Source organism: Ranitomeya variabilis, chromosome 1, assembly GCF_051348905.1.
Source record: "Ranitomeya variabilis isolate aRanVar5 chromosome 1, aRanVar5.hap1, whole genome shotgun sequence".
In the NCBI taxonomy this organism is placed as follows: domain Eukaryota; kingdom Metazoa; phylum Chordata; class Amphibia; order Anura; family Dendrobatidae; genus Ranitomeya; species Ranitomeya variabilis.
In genome coordinates this window covers 90,518,499-90,545,041 of record NC_135232.1, presented here as the reverse complement: position 1 = coordinate 90,545,041, position 26,543 = coordinate 90,518,499, and the positions used below count along the sequence as shown (strand labels likewise).

General features: G+C 43.3%; 1 protein-coding gene across 4 annotated transcripts in view; it reads right to left on the bottom strand.

Moving 5' to 3' along the window:
• The window catches only part of IPO11 (importin 11), a 518,704-nt gene that overhangs the window by 45,819 nt on the left and 446,342 nt on the right, over positions 1-26,543 (bottom strand). The window contains exon 30 of one of the 4 annotated variants that reach the window (XM_077286021.1): positions 17,858-17,963. The exons of the other annotated variants lie outside the window; for them this stretch is intronic. Coding sequence (XP_077142136.1) covers positions 17,904-17,963 — 60 coding nt within the window. The 3' untranslated portion in view covers positions 17,858-17,903. The remainder of the gene's footprint in view (positions 1-17,857; positions 17,964-26,543) is intronic. 4 annotated transcript variants of the gene reach the window in all.

The following is a 26,543-nucleotide window of genomic DNA, read 5'->3' as shown; positions in this document are numbered from 1 at the left end:
AGTATTGAAGATGGGTCGTGGCTGGGTCTTACAGCATGACAATGACCCAAAACACACAGCCAGGGCAACTAACGAGTAGCTCCATATGAAGCATTTCAAGGTCCTGGAGAGGCCTAGTCAGTCTTCAGACCTGAACCGAATAGAAAATCTTTGGAGGGAGCTGAAACCCAATGTTGACCAGAGACAGCCCCAAAACCTGAAAGATCTGTATGGAGCAGTGGGCCAAAAGCCCTGCTGCTGTGTGTGCAGACTTAGTCAAGAACTACAGAAAATGTCTGACCTCTGTAATTGCCAACAAAGATTTCTGCATCAAATATTAAAGGGAACCTGTCACCCCCAAAATCCCCAAATCAAAGGTGAGCTAAGCCCACCAGCATCAGGGGCTTATCTACAGCATTCTGTAATGCTGTAGATAAGCCCCCGATGTATCCTGAAAGATGAGAAAAAGAGGTTAGATTATACTCACCCAGGGGCGGTCCCGGTCCGGTTCTGGTCCGATGGGTGCGCAGGCGCCGGGAAAGGTCAGAGAGGCCCGGCGCCTGCGCACTGCAGTACTTTGCTCTGCCCTCAACAGGGCAGACAAAATACGTCTGCGCCGGAGCCGCAGCGTGAAGACAGGAAGAGGACATCATCGTAAGAAGATGGGAGGCCCCGGACCGCGACGCCCATCGGACCCGGACCGCAGCTATTCATTAGCTCATATAACACAGCTTCTACAATGCACTTATGTCTCTCTATTCTATAGCCTGTTTTCTTTGTGCTCCCTGAGACCATGCATGCTGCTTTGTTTCCTGTCTACAATATGGAAATCTGTGTACAATTCCTGCTGTCGCCATGTCACAGGGATAGGAAACCACAGATGATTAGAAGTTTAGTGGAGTCTTTACCTTATAGAGCTACATCTACTTAAGGGATGAATGATAAGTAACTTGGTGCTGAAGACCCCACCAAACACAAAAGAAGGGGGTCCCGAGAAACAGGTTGAAGGGAGCATGCACGTTACCTATGTCTATTTGTAATATCTAAGAGACATAGGGCTTATTTACACGTCAGTATTTTTCATCAGTGTTTTTGAGCCCAAACCATGAGAAAATCCATAATTGAAAGTTTGAGACCTGTTCTGTGTTTAGGAGAGACTCTTGATCAAAAATACTGATGTGTGAATAAAGCCTTACAAAGATAGCGACAGTCTTCTGATCAGCGGGGGTTCCAGGAATCGGACACATGTCTCCAATCCTATCCCTCCTGTGCCTGCCTGTACCATGGAAGGAAATCAATTGATCACTGACAATTTAGGTTTTAGTAGATACAAAATATGGCTCTATCGGGTCATAAAATCCATATTGCGATCTCAACCCTGTAGGCACATCCATATATTACAGAGACAACTGATTTCAAGGAGAGTTGTTAAAATAGACTTGAAGCTGGGATTGTCTACACTTTACAGCTGGACGTAGAAGATCTCAGCAGAAAAGCAGTATGTGATCAGTTTATTGTCAGAAGAACCTTTTAACAAGCAGCAATTGTTAAAATTGGCAGACCAGCTTTTAAAAATAATACTAAACCCAAAAATAACTGTTAAAAATTAATCCAGATACACTGATGAGCAAAAGGGTAACGATGCTTTGAACGTTTGACTTTCAGGCTCCATATATCACCATCCTCTACTGCTTCTAACGTGAGACTACCATTATTTTATAGACAATCATCTTGGCTATCTCATACATGTATTTGAGTAGCAACTATTTAGCATAGGATTAGTTATGCAGATTCTTGTCATATCACTGCATTGTTACGGTTTTGCTCCTGTTGGTGGAAAAATCTTTTTCTTCCAGTATACTACAAATTTCAACTTGCCCTCACATTCCCCGATAGCTCAGTATGTTATTTGGTTGATTCACAAGCGAAAGGTCACTGGTTCAAATCGAGGAGCAGCCATGAAGAAGATTTCCCATGAAAAGTGAACTGCATCATCCAGCTCATCCATAGTGGTCTCTCGGCCAATTAAATTGTTAAACTGCATCACACGAGTCCCATCACGGAAGAATACGAAAAGAAGTCCGGTCGTCCATCCATTCAAAAGCCAAGAGGTGGACATCCAGGCAAAATATCGGAGTCAACAAGTCGGCTCATCACAAGGTCTATCAGTTCTGGTGCAATAAACACAGCAGTGGAGGTGGCTAGTGTGTTTCATGCAAGCATCGTGTAACGCATATTACACAAGTCTGGAATGGTGACCCGAAAAGAGGGGAAGACGTCTCAACTTCAATACTGTCATAAGAAATGTTGTCTCTAGTTTACAAAAAAGTATGAAAAGTGGACAGAAAAAGATTGGAAACAGGTGATTTGGAAAGATGAGATGAAAGTCAATAGACTAGGCTCTGATGCTAGTAAGTCTGGAAGAAACAAGGGAAAACGGGATCGAGAAATTGAAGGAATTACCAAGTTTGGTGGAGGAAGCCTGATGATATGGGGTTGTTTCACAGCCAAAGGCGTTGGATACTTGACCAGGATGGATGGTGGTCTCAATGCTGAGTTATATGTGAGTATCCTACAAGACAAGTTACTTCATACACTTGAGTACTATGGGTATGAAAAGGACTACACAGTGTTCCAGCAGGACAAGAACACGAAGCGTTTGTCGAGATTATCAAAGAAATGGTTCAATAACAATGAAATAGAGGTGCTGAATTAGTACCCAGACCTCAACCCAATCGAACACTTGTGGACAGAGTTGAAGAAAAAGCTGTATACATACCCAAAGGAGTCGATCAGCATGCACCAACTTTAGGAACGTATAAAAGAGACCTGGGATTATGTTTCAGTCAAGAGAAGGATTCAGGCAGTGTTGAAAACAAAAGATGGATTTACAAAATACTAACAATAAAATAAAATTAAAATTTAGGTTTTTAGAAGCAAAACAGTAACAATGTAGTTACATGACAAGAATCTGCCTATCTAATCATATACAAAATAGTTGCAAGTCAAATTTATGTATGAGATAGCCAAGATGATTGTCTATAAAATGATGGCAGTCTTACTGTAACATTAATGTCGGTGCCCCTGTATGGTTCTTCTTCCCCCTCCACGCAGGGAAGCCTGCATAGTTACCGCCCTAGCCGTGCGGTGTGGTCCCCTTCGTGCTCTCTGCTCTTAAAGGGGAAGCGCGCACATGGCAAAAAGCCCCCAGCCAATAACAGTATAAAACGCACCTCCCCATTAGTGAGGAGACTGAGCAGCCGCTATAGTTTCCTAGTAGTTGGTAATGTGTGCAACTGTATGTTGCCAGGTCATCCCGTGTCCTAGTATCCTGAAGTTAGTACCTGAATCCGAACACCTAGTCCTTGAGTGGCCAGTGCCTGAACCCGAATCTCTGGTCCTTGTGCGGTCAGTGTTCTTAACCTGAACCCCTGGTCCTTGTTCGGCTATGACCTGAACCTGCTCACCTGGTCCGTGTGTGGCCAATGCCTGAATCCGTTTCCTGAAACCCTTGTGACTGAACGTGTACTTTGTGTACCTGGACTACAGTCTCCGAATCCAGTCCCGTCTGTGACTCCATGTCAGTATTCGTCCTGCCCGAGGAATGGTCTGAAAGGAGCCTGAGTCTAGTCCATGTCTGGGGTCAGAAGCTGCAGTACCCAGATTGCCTAGGAATGGTACCTGGTGGCTATCTGCTGCTCAAGACTGACTCCACCATCAGGGCCTCCAGTGAACACCAGTTAGCCGCTAAGCTATACCCCTCCTAGGTAAGCCTGGCCCCGTGGCACAGTGGGTCCAAGAACGACGTGCACCATCTGCTTGGGTGACACTTACGGTCGAAGTAGTAGTGGATGGTGAGATATGAAGCCTGAAAACCAAAAGTTCAAAACATTTTTATCCTTTTGGTCGTCAAGTGTATATAGTTGTCCTCAGTTTGCAGAGAAGAGATTAATTTCCAGTCAATCAATTCATTTTAATCAGCTGATGATAAGACGAAGCCTGGCCACCTTAATCAAAGGAAAGGCTAAGAAATCTTTTGTACTACTGCAAACAGGGAAGAGAATCGGATCACAGTAAACTGACACTCGGCCCAAACTGAGTTTGAGCAGAGTGTCATTAGCCTAATTGATCCGATTCTCTTGCAGAGAGAATATACAATTATGTCACCCTGGCCTTAAAAGTCACCTTGCACTCTACACCACCCCCTCACCAAGACCGTGAAAAATGTCAAGCTTGAGGAATCGTGGTGCCACTGATTTGCAATCCAGACGAAAAATGTATGACCCGGCGATGAAGAATCCGCTGCACCTTCAGAGGTCTTATTTGTATAAAACTTCCATTTTATTGAGAAAAAGTTAAAAAATGTAAAAAATCACAGTTACATGCAGGCAGATCAAACTAGTGGACATCTAGAACAACATGTTTGGGCCAATAACAAGGCCTTAGACCATGACTAAAAACATGTTGTTCTAGATCTCCACTGGTCTGATCTGCCTGCTTGTAACTGTGCTTTATTACATTTTTTAACTTTTTAGTTATGCAAATAAGACCTCTGAAGGTGCAGCGGATTCTTCATCGCCGGGTCATACATTTTTGTCTGGATTTCGTTGTTGCGGCCGCCGAGCCACGACCCTGACTGACGGACAGACCCCTGGAATGAGACGAGGACCATGAGCGGACTAAAACATTTATTTTTCTGTTTTAAATAGTGATCAGCGAGTGTACTCGTTGCTCGGGTTTTCCTGAGCACACTCGGGTGATCTCCGAGTGTTCGGAGATTAAGTTTTCATCGCCGCAGCTGAATGATTTACAGCTACTAGACAGCTTGATTACATGTGAGGATTCCCTAGCAACCAGGCAACCCCCACATGTACTCAGCCTGGCTAATAGCTGTAAATCATTAAGCTGAGGCGAAGAAAACAATCTCCTAACACTAACAAATACTCGGAGATCACCCGATCAATGAGTACACTCGCTCATCACTAGTTATAAACTGTTTTGCAATGGTTCAAAATGATAATTGGCTAAATGACTTAGTAAAAAAAAAATGTGGACTTGAAATGCAAATTTCCTTGGTTATTGAGGGGTTAACGCTGTATGTTTTACTATCAATCAGCACAGATACAACTGGTGATAGGGAAGAATAGAACAACATACCCAGTGCAGGAAATCCTGGTCTAGCGATACTGCAGAAGGCGCCTCGCCAGCGTCCCTCTCATTTCACGACAACTTGTTCCTTCATACTTGTGAACTGAATCAGCAGAATAACACAGAACGCTTCTTGAGGAACAGAATGAAGGACATGTGTATGGCCCAGGGAAATTAAGGCGTTCCAGCCCACAACTTGTAGCGCAAGCGAAGAGTAAATAATGCTTGCACATTTACACACTCTGCTGCATTTACATGAGAATACATAATTCCAGCAGGGAGACTTTTCTTAACATCGAACTGGCAGCACAATAATTACGGCAATACCAGGAAGCACATTTTAGAGGCATTTGTCTATTCCCTAAGAGACCTCTCCACTAGTATGAAATAATTACAATATCTAACAGCACAGCAACAAAAACAACAGAACGCAACGGCCTGTCCCGTCACTACAGGCCATTACTGTAATGCAGGAGGAAAACATATTTTTCTGAGATTAGATTTTTGACCATGGGAAAAATAATTAAAAATCCTGTAAAACACTTATTCCTTATTTTAAGAAAACCAGCAGATTACCATTTATCCCATTACAATTTCTCTAAAAACAAATAAATCAGGGGGCTTCACAGGAGGCTTCAGTAGAGACCTTCAACTCCATCCAAGGGCTGCTCTTCCAAAACCGGGTTTCTGGCTTGCAACGGCAGAGAATAGGTCAGATATGGGGGAGGCAGTATATGTATGTTGCATTGGAGGGTATCCCATACTTGACAACGTTCAAGATTTGGCAAATCACCAAAGAGCAAGCCGAACGTTGCTGCACACCCATAAACATCAATGCATTCAGAACATTACTTCCACTAAGGGGCATTGAAGAAACACATAGGAGACATGACCTGTAAGGGAGCATGGCTAAGAGGAGTAACATTCCCAGCAGAAAATCACATGCAGCGTCATATGGAAGGACTTGCCTAAAAGTTGGTAAGTATGGGGTCTTTGACTTTGGGCTGCGATCTCTGTCTTTTGCAAACCAAAATCTGATGGATGAGGGTCCTTGCTATCATAATGCCACTGATCAAACATCCATAGCCAATCCCACTAATACGCCATAGATGGGTACAGCAATATTTCTGATGGCCACACATGGGGGAAAAAACCAGATCAGAGCTGGACTGTGTATGGAGAATGCAACCTAAAACGGTGTATGAACGTAGGGCAGTACCCAGCGGGGCGCCCCTTAGACATCGCCTTCACTGCAAGTTTGTAAACTGTACATTAACTTATTTTTCCTCGACGATATGATCACAGTGAAACTAAATTTATATTGTTTTTGATGTTTCACTACACTATGTTCCAAATTATTATGCAAATGACATTTTTCTCGGATTTTCCTAAAGGGTCGGTGCAAATGACAGTCAGTCTAATAAAAGTTATCACCCGTTAGAGTATACATCAAATTTTATTGAAGAAACCTCCCAATGATAACAGTATAATCTCCAAAATGAATAAAAACTCAAAATGCACTGTTCCAAATTATTATGCACAGTAGAATTTCTAAACATTTGATATGTTTTAAAGAACTGAAAATGCTCATTTGTGGAATTTGCAGTATTAGGAGGTCACATTCACTGAACAAAAAAGCTATTTAACTCCAAAACATCCTAACAGGCCAAGTTACTTGTTAACATAGGAGCCCTTAATAATAATAATAATCTTTATTTTTATATAGCGCTAACATATTACGCAGCGCTTTACAGGTTGCACACATTATCATCGCTGTCCCCGTTGGGGCTCACAATCTAAAATTCCCTATCAGTATGTCTTTGGAATGTGGGAGGAAACCGGAGTGCCCGGAGGAAACCCACGCAAACACGGAGAGAACATACAAACTCTTTGCAGATGTTGTCCAAGGTGGGATTAGAACCCAGGACTCCAGCGCTGCAAGGCTGCTGTGCTAACCACTGCGCCACCGTGCTGCCCCTTCTTTGATATCACCCTCACAATTCTTGCATCCATTGAACTTGTGAGTTTATGGAGAGTTTCTGCTTGTATTTCTTTGCATGAAGTCAGAATAGCCTCCCAGAGCTGCTGTTTTGATGCGAACTGCCTCCTACCCTCATAGATCTTTTGTTTGAAGATACTCCAAAGGTTCTCTATAGGGTTGAGGACAGGGGAAGATGGTGGCCAAACCATGAGTTTATCTCCTTTTATGCCCATAGCAGCCAATTACTCAGAGGTATTCATTGTCATGCATGAAGATGATTTTGCTCCTGAAGGCACGTTTCTGCTTTTTAGACCATGGAAGAAAGTTGTCAGTCAGAAACTCTATTTACTTTGCTGCGGTCATTTTCACACCTTCAGGAACCTTAAAGGGCCCTACCAGCTGGTTCCCCATGATTCCAGCCCAAAACATGACTCCTCCACCTCCTTGCTGACGTCGCAGCCTTGTTGGGACATGGTGGCCATCCACCAACCATACACTACTCCATCCATCTGGACCGTCCAGAGTTGCTCGACACTCATCAGTAAACAAGACTGTTTGAAAATTAGTCTTCATGTATGTCTGAGTCCACTGCAACCGTTTCTGCTTGTGAACACTGTTTAGGTGTGGCCGAATAGTAGGTTTATGCACCACAGCAAGCCTTTGAAGGATCCTACACCTTGAGGTTCGAGGGACTCCAGACGCACCAGCAGCTTCAAATAACTGCTGCTTTGTAATGGTATTTTGGCAGCTGCTCTCTTAATCCAATGAATTTGTCTGGCAGAAACCTTCCTCATTATGCCTTTATCTGCATGAACTCTGTCTGTGCTCTGTTTCAGTCACAAATCTCATCAGAGTATGATGATCACTCTTAAGTTTTATTTCTCATATTGCTTGAAACCTGTGACCTGCTTAATAATGTGGAACATCCTTTTTAAGTAGTTTTCCTTTAATTAGAATCACCTGGAAAACTAATTATCACATGTGTATAAGATTGATTTCAGTGATTCATTGAGCCCCGAGACACAATACCATCCACAAGTTTATTTGAAAAACAAAACAATTAAACCTTTATGACACTTAAATCCAATTTGCATAATAATTTGGAACACAGTGTATGTGTGCAAAATCAAAACTTTAATTTTTTTTACAAAATCATTAGTTGCATTGTTTTTGCTAGGCTTTATTTTTATTATGGCACTGGACAGGAAGCCGTTAAAGAGAATGTTGGAATGTTTTATCAGAAAATGACCTATTGTTGAAATCAAGTTTTTGTGTTATTTATTTTTACAAATTTAGTTGTGTTTTTTTTTCATTTCACGACTTTTATAAAAACAAAAAAAAATTACGGTAACTGTAATTTTCATCCTGGTTAAGTGGGCTATTTTAGGGTGTGTTTCCACGGTCAGGAAACGCTGCGTGTTTAACGCTCCATAGAGCCGCAGTGTCAAACACGCAGCGTCCAGATGTTACAGCATAGTGGAGGGGATTTCATGAAATCCCGTCTCCACTATGCGTTAAAACACGCATGCGGCAGACCCGCGTAAACGGACATGCGGCGCGTCTTTGCAGAACGCAGCATGTCTGTTTCCAATGCGGCGACGCTCCATCGCCGCACCGTAAATTACCCATAGATAATCATTAGATGCGATAAACGCAGCTTACTACGAATGTCTCATAATTTACATGCGGGCTTACCTGTCCCACTGCCAGAAGTCCGCGTCCACTGCAGTTCTCGCGATAACTTATCTTATCGCGAGAACTGCCGTGCACGTGACCGGGGGTTATCTCCAGTCACACTAGGCTGGGGGTTATCTCCGGTCACACTAGGCTGGGGGTTATCTCCGGTCACACTAGGCTGGGGGTTATCTCCGGTCACACTAGGCTGGGGGTTATCTCCGGTCACACTAGGCTGGGGGTTATCTCCGGTCACACTAGGCTGGGGGTTATCTCCGGTCACACTAGGCTGGGGGTTATCTCCGGTCACACTAGGCTGGGGGTTATCTCCGGTCACACTAGGCTGGGGGTTATCTCCGGTCACACTAGGCTGGGGGTTATCTCCGGTCACACTAGGCTGGGGGTTATCTCCGGTCACACTAGGCTGGGGGTTATCTCCGGTCACACTAGGCTAGCTCTCATGTGCTAGAATGTAGGTGATTGCTGGAGAGTTATCTTCAGCGATCATCTACAAGCTCTGCTATGTCTGGATGTCAGGCATCCAGATGTAGCAGAGCTGGACTCGTCGTCGGACACTTGTTATTAAGGACTACGTCGGACTCAGGGAGTATACTGTTGGTTTATTTATTTATTTTTTTATTAACCCTTTCAGTACTACAGGATTGGTGCGTATCTTATTGACACCTCTCCATTACTAAGCCAGCTTAATGTCACCTTACAAAGGTGACATTAACCCCTCATTACCCCATATCCCACCACTACTCAGGAGTGGGGAGAGGCTAAGCGCCGGAATTGGCGCATCTTACAGATGCGCCATTTCTGGGGCGGCTGGGAGCTGGTATTTGTAGCCGGGGGGGGGGCGCATATCAGCCCGCAGCTGTCTGTGTAGCCTTTCTGGCTATAAATTATAGGGGGACCCCGCATCATTTTTTTTTGGGGGGGTCCCCCTATTTTAATAGCCCACACCATTTTAAAAAAAAATTATTTTTTTTTATTAAACAGATATTGCTTTCAAGGCCGGGGTCAATACCCGGCACTGCCACGGGCACTCGGGACCGGAGCATTTAGCTACATAGAAATACATGCAGCCGCACACTCCGGTCCCGAGTGCCGGCGGCAGTGCCGGGTATTGAGGTGTGAGACTCGTGCGAGTTTCTTGCAAGTGTGACCCCGGCCTAACGCAGATTTCGTGTGTGTGTGTCTTTATTTAAGGCAGGGATCACACATGCGAGAAACTCGGGACGAGTCTCACATCTTAAAACCCGGCACTGCCGCCGGCACCCGGGAGCGGAGCATTGCGGATGCACAGAAATACATGCAACAGCACGCTCCACTCCCGAGTGCGGTCGTCAGTGCCGGGTATTAAGATGCGAGACTCGTCCGAGTTTCTCGCACGTGTGATCCCGGCCTAACTCTTTATGTACCATTTTATTATATTTATTACTAAACATCGGGCTTGGTATTATCTATCTATATATTATCTATCTATCGTATGTATCTATTACACAGGTCAACAAAAAAAATTTTTTTTTCTGGTGTCCAAAATATTTTAATGAATTTGGGGTATTTTTGGGGTGCTGATTCTGAATATGCTATCAGTTTTGCCAGATTGGCTCAAGTTTTTGACATTTTTGGTATCTTATTTATAGCACTTGTTGGTAAATGCGACGCATCATCTCATTAATTTCTTTGGATTAGTACTTGAACTGAGCAGTTCTCAATATAGTTTTGTGTTAATTAGTGTTCTAAAAGTTTGTTCATAGCTTGATTTTTGCACTAACTTTATGTTGTTGTCTGTTTTTCAGTGAAAAGCATGAACTCATCAAGAAGAAGTTGTCTTAACGATCCAGACTCATTCTGTTACATTTGTGGTGAATACACACTGCCAAAACATAGAAGAAACATAACAGACTTCGTAAAAAAAGTGTATTTTGCCTATTTTGGGGTTATGCTTGGGGACCAAGACAAGTTTTGGGCACCACACATAGTGTGCAAAGCATGTATCGAATTATTACGAAAATGGAGCAAAGGACAAAGAAAAAGCTTCAAATTTGGTGTTCCAATGGTGTGGAGAGAGCCAAAAAATCATCATGATGACTGTTATTTCTGTGCAGTGCAAGTGCAAGGATTCAATAAGCATAAGAAACGAAAATGGGAGTAACATGGAATCTGCAAGAAGGCCTGTCCCTCATTGTGAAGATGTGCCTGTACCTGTGTTTACCATAAATAACAGTCATCATGATGATTTTTTGGCTCTCTCCACACCATTGGAACACCAAATTTGAAGCTTTTTCTTTGTCCTTTGCTCCATTTTCGTAATAATTCGATACATGCTTTGCACACTATGTGTGGTGCCCAAAACTTGTCTTGGTCCCCAAGCATAACCCCAAAATAGGCAAAATACACTTTTTTTACGAAGTCTGTTATGTTTCTTCTATGTTTTGGCAGTGTGTATTCACCACAAATGTAACAGAATGAGTCTGGATCGTTAAGACAACTTCTTCTTGATGAGTTCATGCTTTTCACTGGAAAACAGACAACAACATAAAGTTAGTGCAAAAATCAAGCTATGAACAAACTTTTAGAACACTAATTAACACAAAACTATATTGAGAACTGCTCAGTTCAAGTACTAATCCAAAGAAATTAATGAGATGATGCGTCGCATTTACCAACAAGTGCTATAAATAAGATACCAAAAATCTCAAAAACTTGAGCCAATCTGGCAAAACTGATGACATATTCAGAATCAGCACCCCAAAAATACCCTAAATTCGATGAAATATCTTTGGCACCAAAAATGCTGTTGACCAGTGTTATCTATCTATTTATCTATCTATTATCTATCTATTGATCTTATCTATCTTATCTATCTATTATCTATCATCTGTCTATCTATCGTTTCTATTTATCTATCTATCTATCTATCTATCTATCTATCTATCTATCTATCTATCTATCTATTTATCTACTATCTAACATCTATCTATCTATCTATCGTATCTATCTCATAGTCCTCATAGTTTGTAAGCTTGCGAGCAGAGCCCTCATTCCTCCTGGTATCTGTTTTGAACTGTGATTTTGTTATGCATTAATGTCTATTGTCTGTACAAGTCCCTTCTATAATTTGTAAAGCGCTGCGGAATATGTTGGTGCTATATAAATAAAAATTATTATTATATTATTATCTAATATCTATCGATATATCTATCTAGCCATTGATAGATATATCTATCGATAGATATATTTATAGATAGATAATAGATAGATACGATATAGATACGATAGATCTATCTATTATCTATCTATCTATCCATCTATCCCATATCTATCTATCTATCAGTCTCTGTGTGTAAACATTATTCTTCAATGGAGTATGTAAATGAAGAGGTTGGACAAAAAATTACATCACAATTCTTTTCTTTTTGGTATATATTTAGCTTACAAAAACACACAAATCCGCATGAAAAAAATGCAGGAAATGCACATGCACATTAGCAGCAGTAGACTGGCTTAGCCCCTATCTTTTGCACTGAAGCATCTAATGAGTGAGTGCACTCGTCGTTGCGAAGGGAGAGCGAGCAGAGTCAGGTGTTGCATCACAAACTATGAATGGTGCTTATCATTGTAATCATGACTGTGATGATAATGAGACTTCTGAAAACACTTCCTACAATGACAGAAAGTAGGAGTCTAAAATAACCCCAGTGGTCAGTGTAAAAATTAGAGGATTTTGTTTTTTAACACACATTTAATATAAGAAACTAATATTAACAATACCTAAATTTATGATGAAACATTCCCTTTAAAATTCAAAACTACTATCCATAGGAGCCGGTACATGGACAAGTGCATAAACAGATATATCTCTGAAAGTAACTTCCATGATCTTAGACTATTACCGGTATTAGGGTCACACATACGGGCTTGTAAGCCAACGGAAGCGTAAAAGGAAAATAAGTAAAAAAGAGTAAAAAAAAAAAAGAAAGAATCAAATAAATTTACTAAGCATAGATAAAAAATCCAGATTTTCTCCTTGAAAAGTTCACAATTATTTTATGAATTTTCAGTGTGTAACAAATCACCTGTCTGCGTTTTACTGCAGAATCAAGAGACATTCAGTACCGGTGATTTTCTTATAATTGCAATCAAAGAAAGTGCACGCATGATGTAAGAGACATTGGGACCTGTATCATTATGGAGATTAATTATAACATTTTCATAGCATTGCAAGAAGGTAGGACCACAAGGGGAACAACTATTACACATTACTTTAGGTAATTAATGTTATTACTCAGTTCACTGGCATGTGGGGAGATGGCTGTGACTGGCATGTGTGGAGATGGCTGTCACTGGCATGCGGGGAGATGGCGTCACTGGCATGTGGGGAGATGGCTGTGACTGGCATGTGGGGAGATGGCTGTGACTGGCATGTGTGGAGATGGCTGTGACTGGCATGTGTGGAGATGGCTGTCACTGGCATGCGGGGAGATGGATGTCACTGGCATGTGGGGAGATGGCTGTGACTGGCATGTGGGGAGATGGCTGTCACTGGCATGTGTGGAGATGGCTGTCACTGGCATGTGGGGTCATGGATGTCACTGGCATGTGGGGAGATGGATGTCACTGGCATGTGGGGAGATGGATGTCACTGGCATGTGTGGAGATGGCTGTGACTGGCATGTGGGGAGATGGCTGTCACTGGCATGTGGGGAGATGGCTGTCACTGGCATGTGGGGTCATGGATGTCACTGGCATGTGGGGAGATGGATGTCACTGGCATGTGGGGAGATGGATGTCACTGGCATGTGTGGAGATGGATGTCACTGGCATGCGGGGAGATGGATGTCACTGGCATGTGGGGAGATGGCTGTCACTGGCATGTGGGGAGATGGCTGTCACTGGCATGTGTGGAGATGGCTGTCACTGGCATGTGGGGAGATGGATGTCACTGGCATGCGGGGAGATGGATGTCACTGGCATGTGTGGAGATGGCTGTCACTGGCATGTGGGGAGATGGCTGTCACTGGCATGTGGGGAGATGGCTGTCACTGGCATGTGTGGAGATGGCTGTCACTGGCATGTGGGGAGTTGGCTGTCACTGGCATGTGTGGAGATGGCTGTTACTGGCATGTGGGGAGTTGGCTGTCACTGGCATGTGTGGAGATGGCTGTCACTGGTATGTGGGGACATGGCTGTCACTGGCATGTGGGGAGATGGCTGTCACTGGCATGTGGGGAGTTGGCAGTCATTGGAGTGACGTGGTACAGCTTGGTACATGTATTAGGACCAAAGTGTGTTATTAAAAGCCCAGGAAAAAATGTGCACGAGTCTTAAAGTAAAGTTCTGGATAAACAGGTCAGGTGTAACAATCATGTTTAATAAAATAAAGCTGCAGTTTATCAACCTGACAATTTGTCCAAAATTTTCTCACCCAAACAAACACTACACTACCAGTAACAGTCCCATAAAGGCATGCCATGCAGCGCACAAGCGCAAATGCCCTCTGTGGAATTACTCTACTGGCCATTTACTTCCCAATGTAACATTTTTAATGTGCTGATAAACTTAATAAAGTAGTTGGGCCACGATTATCATCTATTCACTATGGGAGAACCATGCTCAACAGAGTGGGAGGCTCAGGCCCCTTTTCTGGTGAATATGAATGGAGGTCACATGTGCGCCCTCCCACTGCACTCAATGTCTATGAACTGATGAGGATAGCTGAGTGCTGTGGGACTGAGGAGGATAACTCTGGACCAGATATCACCACCCTACTAACCAGAATCCCTCAATGTCTATCCGCTATTTCATCCTTCTTCTCCGCTAGATTTCTAAAACTTAACATGGATAAAACAGAATTCATAGTCTTTCCCCCATCTCACGCGACCCCCCCAATGAACCTATCAATTACAGTAAACGGCGGCCCACTCTCCCCAGTCCCACAAGCTCGCTGTCTCGGGGTAATCCTTACACTGATCTCTCCTTCAAACCGCATATCCAAGCCCTTTCCACTTCCTGCCGCCTTCAACTCAAAAATATTTCACGGATCCGTACATTCCTAAACCAAGAATCTGCAAAAACCCTAGTCCATGCCCTCATCATCTCCCGCCTCAACTACTGTAACCTCCTGCTTTGTGGCCTCCCCTCTAACACTCTCGCACCCCTCTAATCTATTCTAAACTCTGCTGCCCGACTAATCCACCTGTCCCCCCGCTATTCCCCGGCCTCTCCCCTCTGTCAATCCCTTCACTGGCTCCCCATTTACCCAGAGACTCCAGTACAAAAGCCTAACTATGACATACAAAGCCATCCACAACATGTCTCCTCCATACACCTGTGACCTCGTCTCCCGGTACTTTTCTGCACGCAACCTCCAATCCTCACAAGATCTCCTTCACTACTCCCCTCTTATCTCCTCTTCCCACAATCGCATACAAGATTTCTCTCGCATATCACCCCTACTCTGGAACCCTCTACCACAACACATCAGACTCTCGCCTACCATCGAAACCTTCAAAAAGAACCTGAAGACGTACCTCTTCTGGCAAGCTTTCAACCTGCAGTAACCACCGATTGACCAAACCACTGGACGACCAGCTCTATCCTCACCTACTGTATCCTCACCCATCCCTTGTGGATTGTGAGCCCTCGCGGGCAGGGTCTTCTCTCCTCCTGTACCAGCTGTGACTTGTATTGTTCAAGATTATTGCACCTGTTTTTATTATGTATACCCCTCCTCAGATGTAAAGCGCCATGGAATAAATGGCGCTATAATAATAAATAATAATAATAACCAAGTGCTCTGGGACTGATGAGGATAGCTAAGTGCTATGGGACTGATGAGGATAGCCGAGTGCTATGGGACTGATGAGGATAGACAAGTGCTATGGGACTGATGAAGACAGCCAAGTGCTATGGGACTGAGGAGGATAGCCGAGTGCTATGGGACTGAGGATAGCCGAGTGCTATGGGACTGATTAGGATAGCTGAGTGCTTTGGGACAGATGAGGATAGCTTAGTGCTGTGGGACTCATGAGGAAAGCCGAGTGCTGTGGGACTGATGAAGATATTCAAGTGCTATGGGACTGATGAGGATAGCTGAGTGCTTTGGGACTGATGAGGATAGCTGAGTGCTGTACTTGGCTTTCTCCGTCACTCTCATTAAATAGGGTAGTAGTATACATGCAAGATCCCTCACTGCATTCAAACAAGGTCGAAGGGCATGTGTTTTGGTGAACAGTGGTGTTCTAGCAGAAAAGCACTCGGCTCTTCCACTATGACCCTTTTTCACTGGTTAAACACTTTAGTTAAAGACTATTAAACCGAACACCCCTATTGCATACTTGCATAAGAAGCACTCATCCTCTAAGCACATTACAAACATCCATCTTGTCTAAAAAGTGAACACAAGAGGCTTCCGAATTTGATAATGGTGCCTACCAAATAGATCACATCCACAAGGGTTCGCTCTACACTGTGTGCAGAATTATTAGGCAAGTTGTATTTTAGAGGATTATTTTTATTATTGACAACTATGTTCTCAATCAACCTAAAAGACTCATAAATATATCAAAGCTTAATATTTTTGGAAGTTGGAGTGGGTTATTTTTAGATTTGGCTATCTTAGGAGGATATCTGTTTGTGCAGGTAACTATTACTGTGGAGAATTAGTAGGCAACTTGATAAAAAACAAAATATATTGCCATCTCACTTGTTTATTTTCACCAGGTAAACCAATATAACTGCACAAAATTTAGAAATAAACATTTCTGACATGCAAAAACAAAACCCCCCAAAATTAGTGACCAATATAGCCACCTTTCTTTATGATGACACTCAACAGCCTTCCATCCATAGATTCTGTCCGTTGCTTGCTCTGTTTACGATCAACATTGCGTGCAGCAGCCACCACAGCCTCCCAGACACTGTTCCGAGAGGTGGACTGTTTTCCCTCCCTGTAGATCTCACATTTTATGAGGGACCACAGGTCCTCTATGGGGTTCAGATCAGGTGAACAAGGGGGCCATGTCATTATTTTTTCTTTTTTGAGACCTTTACTGGCCAGTCACGCTGTGGAGTAGTTGGAGGCATGTGATGGAGCATTGTCCTGCATGAAAATCATGTTTTTCTTGAACAATACCGACTTCTTCCTGTACCACTGCTTGAAGTTGTCTTCCAGAAACTGGCAGTAGGTTTGGGAGTTGAGCTTCACTCCATCCTCAACCCGAAAATGTCCCACAAGTTCATCTTTGATGATACCAGCCCATACCAGTACCCCACCTCCACCTTGCTGGCGTCTGAGTCGGAGTGGAGCTCTCTGCCCTTTACTGATCCAGCCTCTGGCCCATCCATCTGGCCCATCAAGAGTCACTCTCATTTCATCAGTCCATAAAACCTTTGAAAAGTCAGTCTTAAGATATTTCTTGGCCCAGTCTTGACGTTTTATCTTATGTTTCTTGTTCAAAGGTGGTCGTTTTTCATCCTTCCTTACCTTGGCCATGTCCCTGAGTATCGCACACCTTGTGCTTTTTGTTACTCCAGTGACGTTGCAGCTCTGAAACATGGCAAAACTGGAGGCAAATGGCATCTTGGCAGCTTCACGCTTGATTTGCCTCAATTCATGGGCAGTTATTTTGCGCCTTTTTTGCCCAACACGCTTCTTGCGACCCTGTTGGCTATTTGCCATGAAACGCTTGACTGTTCTGTGATCACGCTTCAAACGTTTGGCAATTTCAAGACTGCTGCATCCCTCTGCAAGACATCTCACAATTTTGGACTTTTCAGAGCCCGTCCAATCTCTCTTCTGACCCATTTTGCCAAAGGAAAGGAAGTTGCCTAATAATTAAGCACACCTCATATAGGGTTTTGATGTCATTAGACAACACCCCTCCTCATTACAGAGATGCACATCACCTGATTTACTTAGTTGGTAGTTGGCTCTCAAGCCTGAACAGCTTGGAGTAGGACAACATGTATAAAAAGTATCATGTGATCAAAATACAACTTGCCTAATAATTCTGCACACAGTGTAGGAATCCTATGAGTGATCAAAAGCTAGAAACAGCGACAAACCTGTGCTTGGGTTGCGCTGGATTTTGCCTGGTATCACGAGTTAGCTTTAGTGAAGTGAATGAAGCTGATCTGCAATACCACATTCAACCTGTGGACGGGTGTGGCACTGTTTTGGGAAAAAAAATCAGCCATATTATTCATATTGTGTAGAACCCCATAAATATAGTCAGGATTATAATTGAGTCTCTAAATTTCTAAAATGGATTAATGAATATTAGTATTTAACAATATATATTAAGATATAAACGGAAGTAACAAACAGTTCAGTGAACAAACACAGGAGCCTATCATCAACATGGAGTGGCTGAGTCAGCACAACTGAGGACAGGGTCCATACAAGTACATACAGCAACTGGCTTGTTTTATCTCTAGATCGCATATTCATAAATTGGTGGTACAGTGAAGACCACTGTAATTTAATATGGTCTGTGCTGATCAATTGCTCCCCATCCCCAACAATCAAAGCAATGGCTTTACAATAGTTATAAAAAGTATTGTTTTCCTTTATCATGCACATTAACCGTTTTAGGGCCATAAAAAAACTTTCTAAATTTCAGCTTCCAGGACATTTTTGATGAGCCAGTAGATTAAATACATTCACATTTTACAGGCATTAAAGGAACTAGACATTACCTTTAGGATTAGGAAATTTAAGGGAATCTGTCACCCCCTGGACACTTTCAAGCTATTACTACGGGTAGGCACGTCACACTGACCTGTGACGTACTTCTGTGGCACCGTGACCCCACGCCAGGGCAGTGTGACATGCATGGGAGGTGACCTGTATGCCCATAGTAATAGCTTAAAAGCTTCCCAGGGGGTGACAGATTCCCTTTAAATACATTTATGTGTAATGCATTAAAAGACGAGTTGCAGGATACCTTCCTTGCCCCAAAGTAATATTCCATTTTGGAGAAAATCCACTATGAAACAAAATGTAAGTTAGGAATGAGGCACATTGTATAGGTTCCACACATTATTTCACCCCCAGGTTTACTCCTCCGTTTTAGACTAACATTGGTGGGGTGATTCATCAACGTTTTTAAGCCAGAAAATTGTGTAAAAAAACTTCTGAAAAAAATCGCAAGATTTTAGTGCAAACATTTTACGACTTCTGCCATTTTGTGCCAGTTTACAGCAGCTTCACCAAAATGTGGAGAGCTGGGGTGTGACACGGCCACACCTGATCATCAAATTCAGTGATGAATTTTTATGCCAGAAATGCTACTCCAGTCCCAGACTGGAGTAGCATTTTCTGTTGACGCGCAGAGTCACACTACGGAGAAGATGTGCCGAATTCATTAATGAGGTGTGTGTCTCGTAATAAATTAGGAGCATAGTACTCCAGCAAACCCTTCATTAACACTGGAGTGCTCAGTGCACAAAATAACAGTTACAACCAAATATGGGAGCTTGGCGCACCCTTGGTGCAGCCAAACATTTAGATGCACCTTCCCACTTACTTGTTTCCCCTTTATCTCCACCCCCTCTTCTAAGATTGATAGCTCTGGCTTTATAGAGCCCCAAAAAGTAGGAGATAGATGGAAAACAAGTAGGTGGGAAGGTGCACCTAACTGTTTGGCCACACCAAGGGTGCACCAAGCGCCTGTACTTGGTTTGAAGAGTCATTCTGTGCTGACAGAATACCCATAATGAATTGGAGGCTTAATCGCTACCACAATGTCACAGGTATCAGCATGTTAAATCTCGCTCATTGTCACTTTGCCAAACCAGGCACCATTACAGTCCTCTTCCATTGATTGGCAAAGGCATCGGTGATGAACTGCACATGCGCCGCGCACATGTTCTGTACACGGGGAGAGGCTACAGGAGAACATGTGTGAGACTTTAAGGGCAATACATATGACACAGTGGCCACAATCAGATGTTAATCTAGCAATTAAGGAAGTCTGTAGGCAAAAAACAAGGTATAAGACTATTATGTATTTTAGTTTCCTAACCATGAAGTTACGGACAGGTTCCTTTAAAATCTTTTTATTTATAAATTATAAAAATATGAAACAAAATATGATATTGGAGAAAAAGCAGAGGGATAGAAACTCATTAATAAACCAAGGGACTGGTGTGTCCAGAGCTCTCATTGTACCTTACCAAGAGGGCGATAACATGAAAAGGGATAAAAAGGAATTCACTGGAGACCATGTAATTCTCTGATATTATAGTGAGAAAAATGTCAGAGCCGCCTCCAATTCGAAGGATGAAAGTTTTCCAAATGCTGGCGCCCTCTGGGAGGCAACGCTGTGGGGTTACTGGTCTCACTAGAACGGACACCAAAATCATGTGTAAAGTGATGAGATGTACAGGCGGCGGCATGACAATTATTCATGACATCATTAGGAAGCACTGTGGTGATGCCAGCAGAGGAGGCCCCGAGCGCAGAGGAAATTACTAACTCCTGAAGGAAAGAGGGACTTGTTAGTGAAAAATTGGGTGGGAATATGATGAAATGCTTCATCTCCGGTTCCCACGAGACCTGCTGCCTGTTCCCCTATGGGTGAAAACCGAGAAAAAGAGATAATTATAATAAGTCATACGGAGGCTGAGAAATGTAGAAGGCTGCAGAGGGAAGCTACACAAGGAGCAGACTGGTGAGAAAGGTAACGAGTATCAACTGCGACTTGTCCGACTATTTACTGAATATAAAAGTCAACGCTTTTACAAAGGACTGCAAAGGCAAAAATAATGCAACTAAAAAAGACCTCATTATCTCTAAAGGTTGTCAAACACCCTAATATTGGCTGAACCTACCAAAATCAGCAGAACGGCCGACCATCTAATGTATACTGCTACGATCACCGCCAACATCGGCGTGGAGCATGCTTCCTGCTGCTACTTTCAAAGTCAATATCGGGGGTGGAGCATGTGTCCTGCTGCTACTTTCAAAGTCAATCTTGGGGTGGATCATGTGTCCTGCTGCTACTTTCAAAGTCAACATCGGGGGTGGAGCATGTGCCCTGCTGCTACTTTCAAAGTCAACATCGGGGGTGGAGCATGTGCCCTGCTGCTACTTTCAAAGTCAATCTTGGGGTGGATCATGTGTCCTGCTGCTACTTTCAAAGTCAACATCGGGGGTGGAGCATGTGCCCTGCTGCTACTTTCAAAGTCAACATCGGGGGTGGAGCATGTGCCCTGCTGCTACTTTCAAAGTCAACATGGGAGGGGAAGCATGCGCCCGGCTGTTATTTTCAAAGTCAATATCGGGGGTGGAGCATGCGCCCTGCTGCAACTTTCAATGTTAAAATCGGGGGTGGAGCATGCGCCCTGCTGCTACTTTCAAATTCATTAACGGGGGTGGAGCATGCATCCTGCTGCTACCTTCAAAGTCAAGATTGGGGGTGGAGCAAGCGTCCTGCTGCTACTTTCAAAGTCAATAACAGGGGTGAAGCAAGGGTCCTGCTGCTACATTCAAGTATTAATATTGGGGTGAAGTATGTGCCTTATGCTAAGTTCAATGTCAACAGACAAGTGCTGTACACCGGTGCCCCTCTGGAGAATAAATGGGGAGGCAGTACATATGATTAACCAACACTATGGACAAAATCCTACTCACTGAGGTCATGATGGGTATGCACAGACAAATGAATTTTTGGTCGGTGTGATGTCGGTGTATAGAAGGAACAGCACATGGACCCAATGTTAGCCTCTGGGCTAATGCACATGGACGTTTTTCTACAAGGATCTCGTGTACAAATCTGCAGCGTGTGTTCACAGGGTCCGGCTTACAAAACATGCTCGATCATGTAAATGCAGATAGGTCCTGCACATGTCCTCTAATCTACGGAGCTACACACAGAGCCAGCTATGTACGTAATTTTTAGAGGATACTAATGCGATAAATTCAGTGGTCTATGTGAATGTAGCCTTGTGGGCAGAAAAGGGGGCTCCCAGCAATTTATCATTTATCTGAATATCCATTGTGGCAATGACAGCGGTATCTGTTCACACCTGAGGTTTGGACATTTTGGGCTGTTTCTACAAGAACCAAGACAGTTTTTGCCTCCTCGTCATATCCTTACGTAGAGCGTAATATTTAATAATGAAAGTGTAAAATCTAACCTACCTGTAAAAAAGGATCAGCTTGTATGAAAGTAATGTAGGCATGTACAAGGCCGTGTAAGAGGAGGAAGGAAGAACGGCTCACCAAGTGCGGAAAAACGTTACTTCTATGAATGAAGTGATGCATGGACTCGAGACCAACTTCTGGGCAGGAACAGCACCACCATCCGCAGAAGTTAAAGATATTAAAATATGACTTTTAATAGTGACATTAAAAATATCTAAGATCAAAAAATATAAAAAATAAAATAAAAGGGTGAAGGGAAAAGGGATAATAGGGGGGCAAAGGTCTATGCGTTTCAAGCTAATAGGCCTTTAGTCCGATCTCACTGAGTCTTTGGGGTGTAGAGGGTGGTCAAGTATGGAGATAGACTACCACGTACCATGTCTCATTGTGGAAAAGCTGGACTGTATTGAGACTGGAAGAGCAAGAGAAGATCACTGAGGACATGAGGAACCCTCAATTAGTTCATTAGAAGCACACAAAGCATTTTGGATGGGGGGAACAAGGCGCTCCTGTGCATAAGAGAACATCATTAGAGCTAGTGCCCACTAATTTGGAAAAGTAGCATGGAGTGGTGTAAAACAAATACAGCTAACCTTAAGGTCAGAAATTATTCTAGCACACAAATTAACTGCTTATTATGAAAAAAAACAAAACTGAACTGATAGGTACACTTTATGGTGTCTGTATGACAGGTCCTCAAATCCTCATATACAATGTTAGAAAATAGAAGGAATCACATGTTGGTGTGATCAGCACCAAACATCACTTCATATGTAAGTGGAGAATGTGTCTATATCTAACATTTACAAAAAAGTGCATTTTTTTTCCTGCAAATATATTTGCTTTAAGTCCTATAGTCACTGCCACTGAGACCAAGACTAGCGCCTTATGGTGCCCAGGAAAAGTGACATATGTGACTGGCAAGGTGAGAACCCATGGATGCCAGATGCAACACATTTCCAGAAACTAGTGGCCAAACACAACAGTTCTGATAAAGAACAGCATGTTCAAGGTTTTACTACCTGTTGTTGACCTCCGTGGATGGTAAATTAATAAAAACTAATCCTAAAATAATGTACTTTTAGTTGTATCTTAGGAAATAAAATGTATAGGTCACGACTGTCTCTTATTACACAATATTTTACTTTAATAAGACAGATGAAAACAGAGGAACAACTGGCGAGAAGATAAAGACACGAGGAGGTCATGTATGGGGGTGAGTATAGGGGCAGGTGGGGGGTAGTTTCATCTACACCATGACCGCACACTGTTTGATCCCTGTCTAAATTGCGATTTAGCAGGATATAGGACAAAAAACTTGCACGTTTCTCCAGTGATTCACCGGATCACTTGTGAATGAACAATGCACCACTAGGTCATTGTACAAGGAAACAAAGACAGCGTTCTGGGGCAGGAAACATCCTTACCAAATACTATAGCCATGATCCATTTGATTTTTGGTGAATAAAATGCAATTACATTTTAAAGAATTGCTCTTATTTATCAAAGGACTGTGAGTCTTCCTTTCACCCAGAGCTCCATGTATTGCTTTGATGGTCAGCCTGCCCTGAAATAGACTTTGCACCATTGTTGTCTATGCTGAGGGTTTAGCACATTGTAAAACTGCTCTACATCTACTGCATTTACATACAATTATTCCTACATTTACAGATGGCACAAACAGATCTGAAGTGTATGCAGGCTTTCCTTCAAAGATTCAGTTTGCTGCTCTAGCCTTAAAAGGGACCTAAAGGGTAACATTTCTCCTTGTGGGGAGTGACATGCCTGGCATGCCAGCGTAAGGAGGCTTATAAGCCATGCAATGGTCCTCTGGGAAATTAACTTTGCAAATTGCAATGTGTGGCCTGGCACCATACCAGCACTTTTGTCCTAGTATATTATTTTTGCTTTTCTAGATGGACAGAAAGCATTACTATAATGCAATACATTGTGGAAAGTACGTAAAAGGAAGTCAGGAGTGCATATCGCTAGGCGCTCAGCCATCACGGCACACACCTTTTGCTTTTCATAGACATGAAAAAATGGTTCCCAGTGTATGTGAACAACTGGGAGGATAAATAGTTGAAGAATAACGCTGGTATCATAAATAAACTACACTGCTCAAAAAAATAAAGGGAATGCTAAAATCCCACATCCTCGATATCACTGAATGAAATATTCCAGTTGTAAATCTTTATTCATAACATTGTGGAATGTGTTGAGAACAATAAAACCAAGGAAATGATGCTCAGTAGTGTGTGTGGCCTTCACGCTCCCATATGACCTCCCTACAATGCCTGGGCATGCTTCTGATGAGGCGGCAGATGGTCTCCTGAGGGATCTCCTCCCAGACCTGGACTAAAGCATCCAACCAACTCCTGGACAGTCTGTGGTGCAACGTGACATTGGTGGATGGTGTGAGACATGATGTCCCAGATGTGTTCAATCGGATTCAGGTCTGGGGAAGGGGGGGCAGTCCATAGCTTCAATGCCTTCATCTTGCAGGAACTGCTGACACACTCCAGCCACATGAGGTCTGGCATTGTCCTGCATTAGGAGGAACCCAGGGCCAGCCGCACCAGCATATGGTCTCACAAGGGGTCTGAGGATCTCATCTTGGTACCTAATGGCAGTCAGGCTACCTCTGGCGAGCACATGGAGGGCTGTGCAGCCCTCCAAAGAAATGCCACCCCACACCATTACTGACACACTGCCAAACCGGTCATGCTGAAGGATGTTGCAGGCAGAAGATCGCTCTCCACGGCGTCTCCAGACTCTGTCATGTCTTTCACATGTGCTCAGTGTGAACCTGCTTTCATCTGTGAAGAGCACAGGGCACCAGAGGCGAATTTGCCAATCCTGGTGTTCTGTGGCAAATGCCAAGTGTCCTGCACGGTGTTGGGCTGTGAGCACAACCCCCATCTGTGGACGTCGGACACTCAGACCATCCTCATGGAGTCGGTTTGTAACCGTTTGTGCAGACACATGCACATTTGTGGCCTGCTGGAGGTCATTTTGCAGGTCTCCGGCAGTGCTCCTCCTTGCCCAAAGGCTGAGGTAGCGGTCCTGCTGCTGGGTTGTTGCCCTCCAACGGCCCCCTCCATGTCTCCTGGTGTACTGGCCTGTTTCTTGGTAGCGACTCCAGCCTCTGGACACTACGCTGACAGACACAACAAACCTTCTTGCCACAGCTCGCTTTGATGTGCCATCCTGGATGAGCTGCCCAACCTGAGCCACCTGTGTGGGTTGTAGAGTCTGTCTCATGCTACCACGAGTGTGAAACCACAACCAACATTCAAAAGTGACCAAAACATCAGCCAGAAAGCATTGGTACTGAGATGTGGTCGCCATCTGCAGAACCACTCCTTTATTGAGTGTGTCTTGATAATTGGCAATAATTTCTATCTGTTCTCTATTCCATTTGCACAACAGCATGTGAAATTGATTGTCAAACAGTGTTGCTTCCTAAGTGGACAGTTTGATTTCACAGAAGTTTGATTTACTTGGTGTTATATTCTGTTGTTTAAGTGTTCCCTTTATTTTTTGAGCAGTGTATATAAGGTTGTGCATTTTTAAAACATTTTCATCTGAAGTTAAATCTACTGTATATACCCTGATGCCAGTACTATATCCTGCCTTGGCACCTAGTACCCAAGGGAAATGACTGGCCTCCACTCCCAGCTAGGATCACCTGCCAAAAGATCAACATAGAACAGATACCAAGGTGACTAAATGCGATTCACAGACTTATCTTGGGTAAGGTATTAAAAGGGTTACATAGGACATTTTTTTTATTTCTTATGTTGCTAAAAATTGTCAGGCAGGCAGTTACTAACTACCTTCTGCTCGGTGCTGGCTCAGAACGATCACAGACCGCTCTTGCTGGCAATTCTGCTGAATCACATCAACAGAGCAGCTCTTCCTTCTACTGGCTGCTCTGTCAATGGGAAGTGACTGCCGACGTCATGCTGATGACAGCTGGCGCCCCGCAGTCATGCAGCGGGGAGCCAGCTGTCAATCAGCATGACATGGGCGCCTGTCAACAGAGCAGAGTGGAAAAGAAGCAACTGCTCTGTCAACGTGATATCACTGGAAAACACAGAATCGCTAACAGGAGTGATCTGTAACCGCTCTGAGCTGGAGACAAAAGGTAGTAAGCAACTATCTGCTGGTTAGTTCTTGGGTACACACACACATACAGTTATATAAAAAAGTTTGGGCACCCCTATTAATCTTAAGCTTAATGTTTTATAAAAATTGTTTTTTTTTGCAACAGCTATTTCAGTTTCATATATCTAATAACTGTTGGACACAGTAATGTTTCTGCCTTGAAATGAGGTTTATTGTACTAACAGAAAATGTGCAATCTGCATTCAAACAAAATTTGACAGGTGCATAAGTATGGGCACCTCACCAGAAAAGTGACATTAATATTTAGTAGATCCTCCTTTTGCAAAAATAACAGCCTCTAGTCACTTCCTGTAGCTTTTAATGAGTTCCTGGATCCTGGATGAAGGTATTTTTGACCATTCCTCTTTACAAAACAATTCCAGTTCAGTTTGATGGTCGCCGAGCATGGACAGCCCTCTTCAAATGATCCCA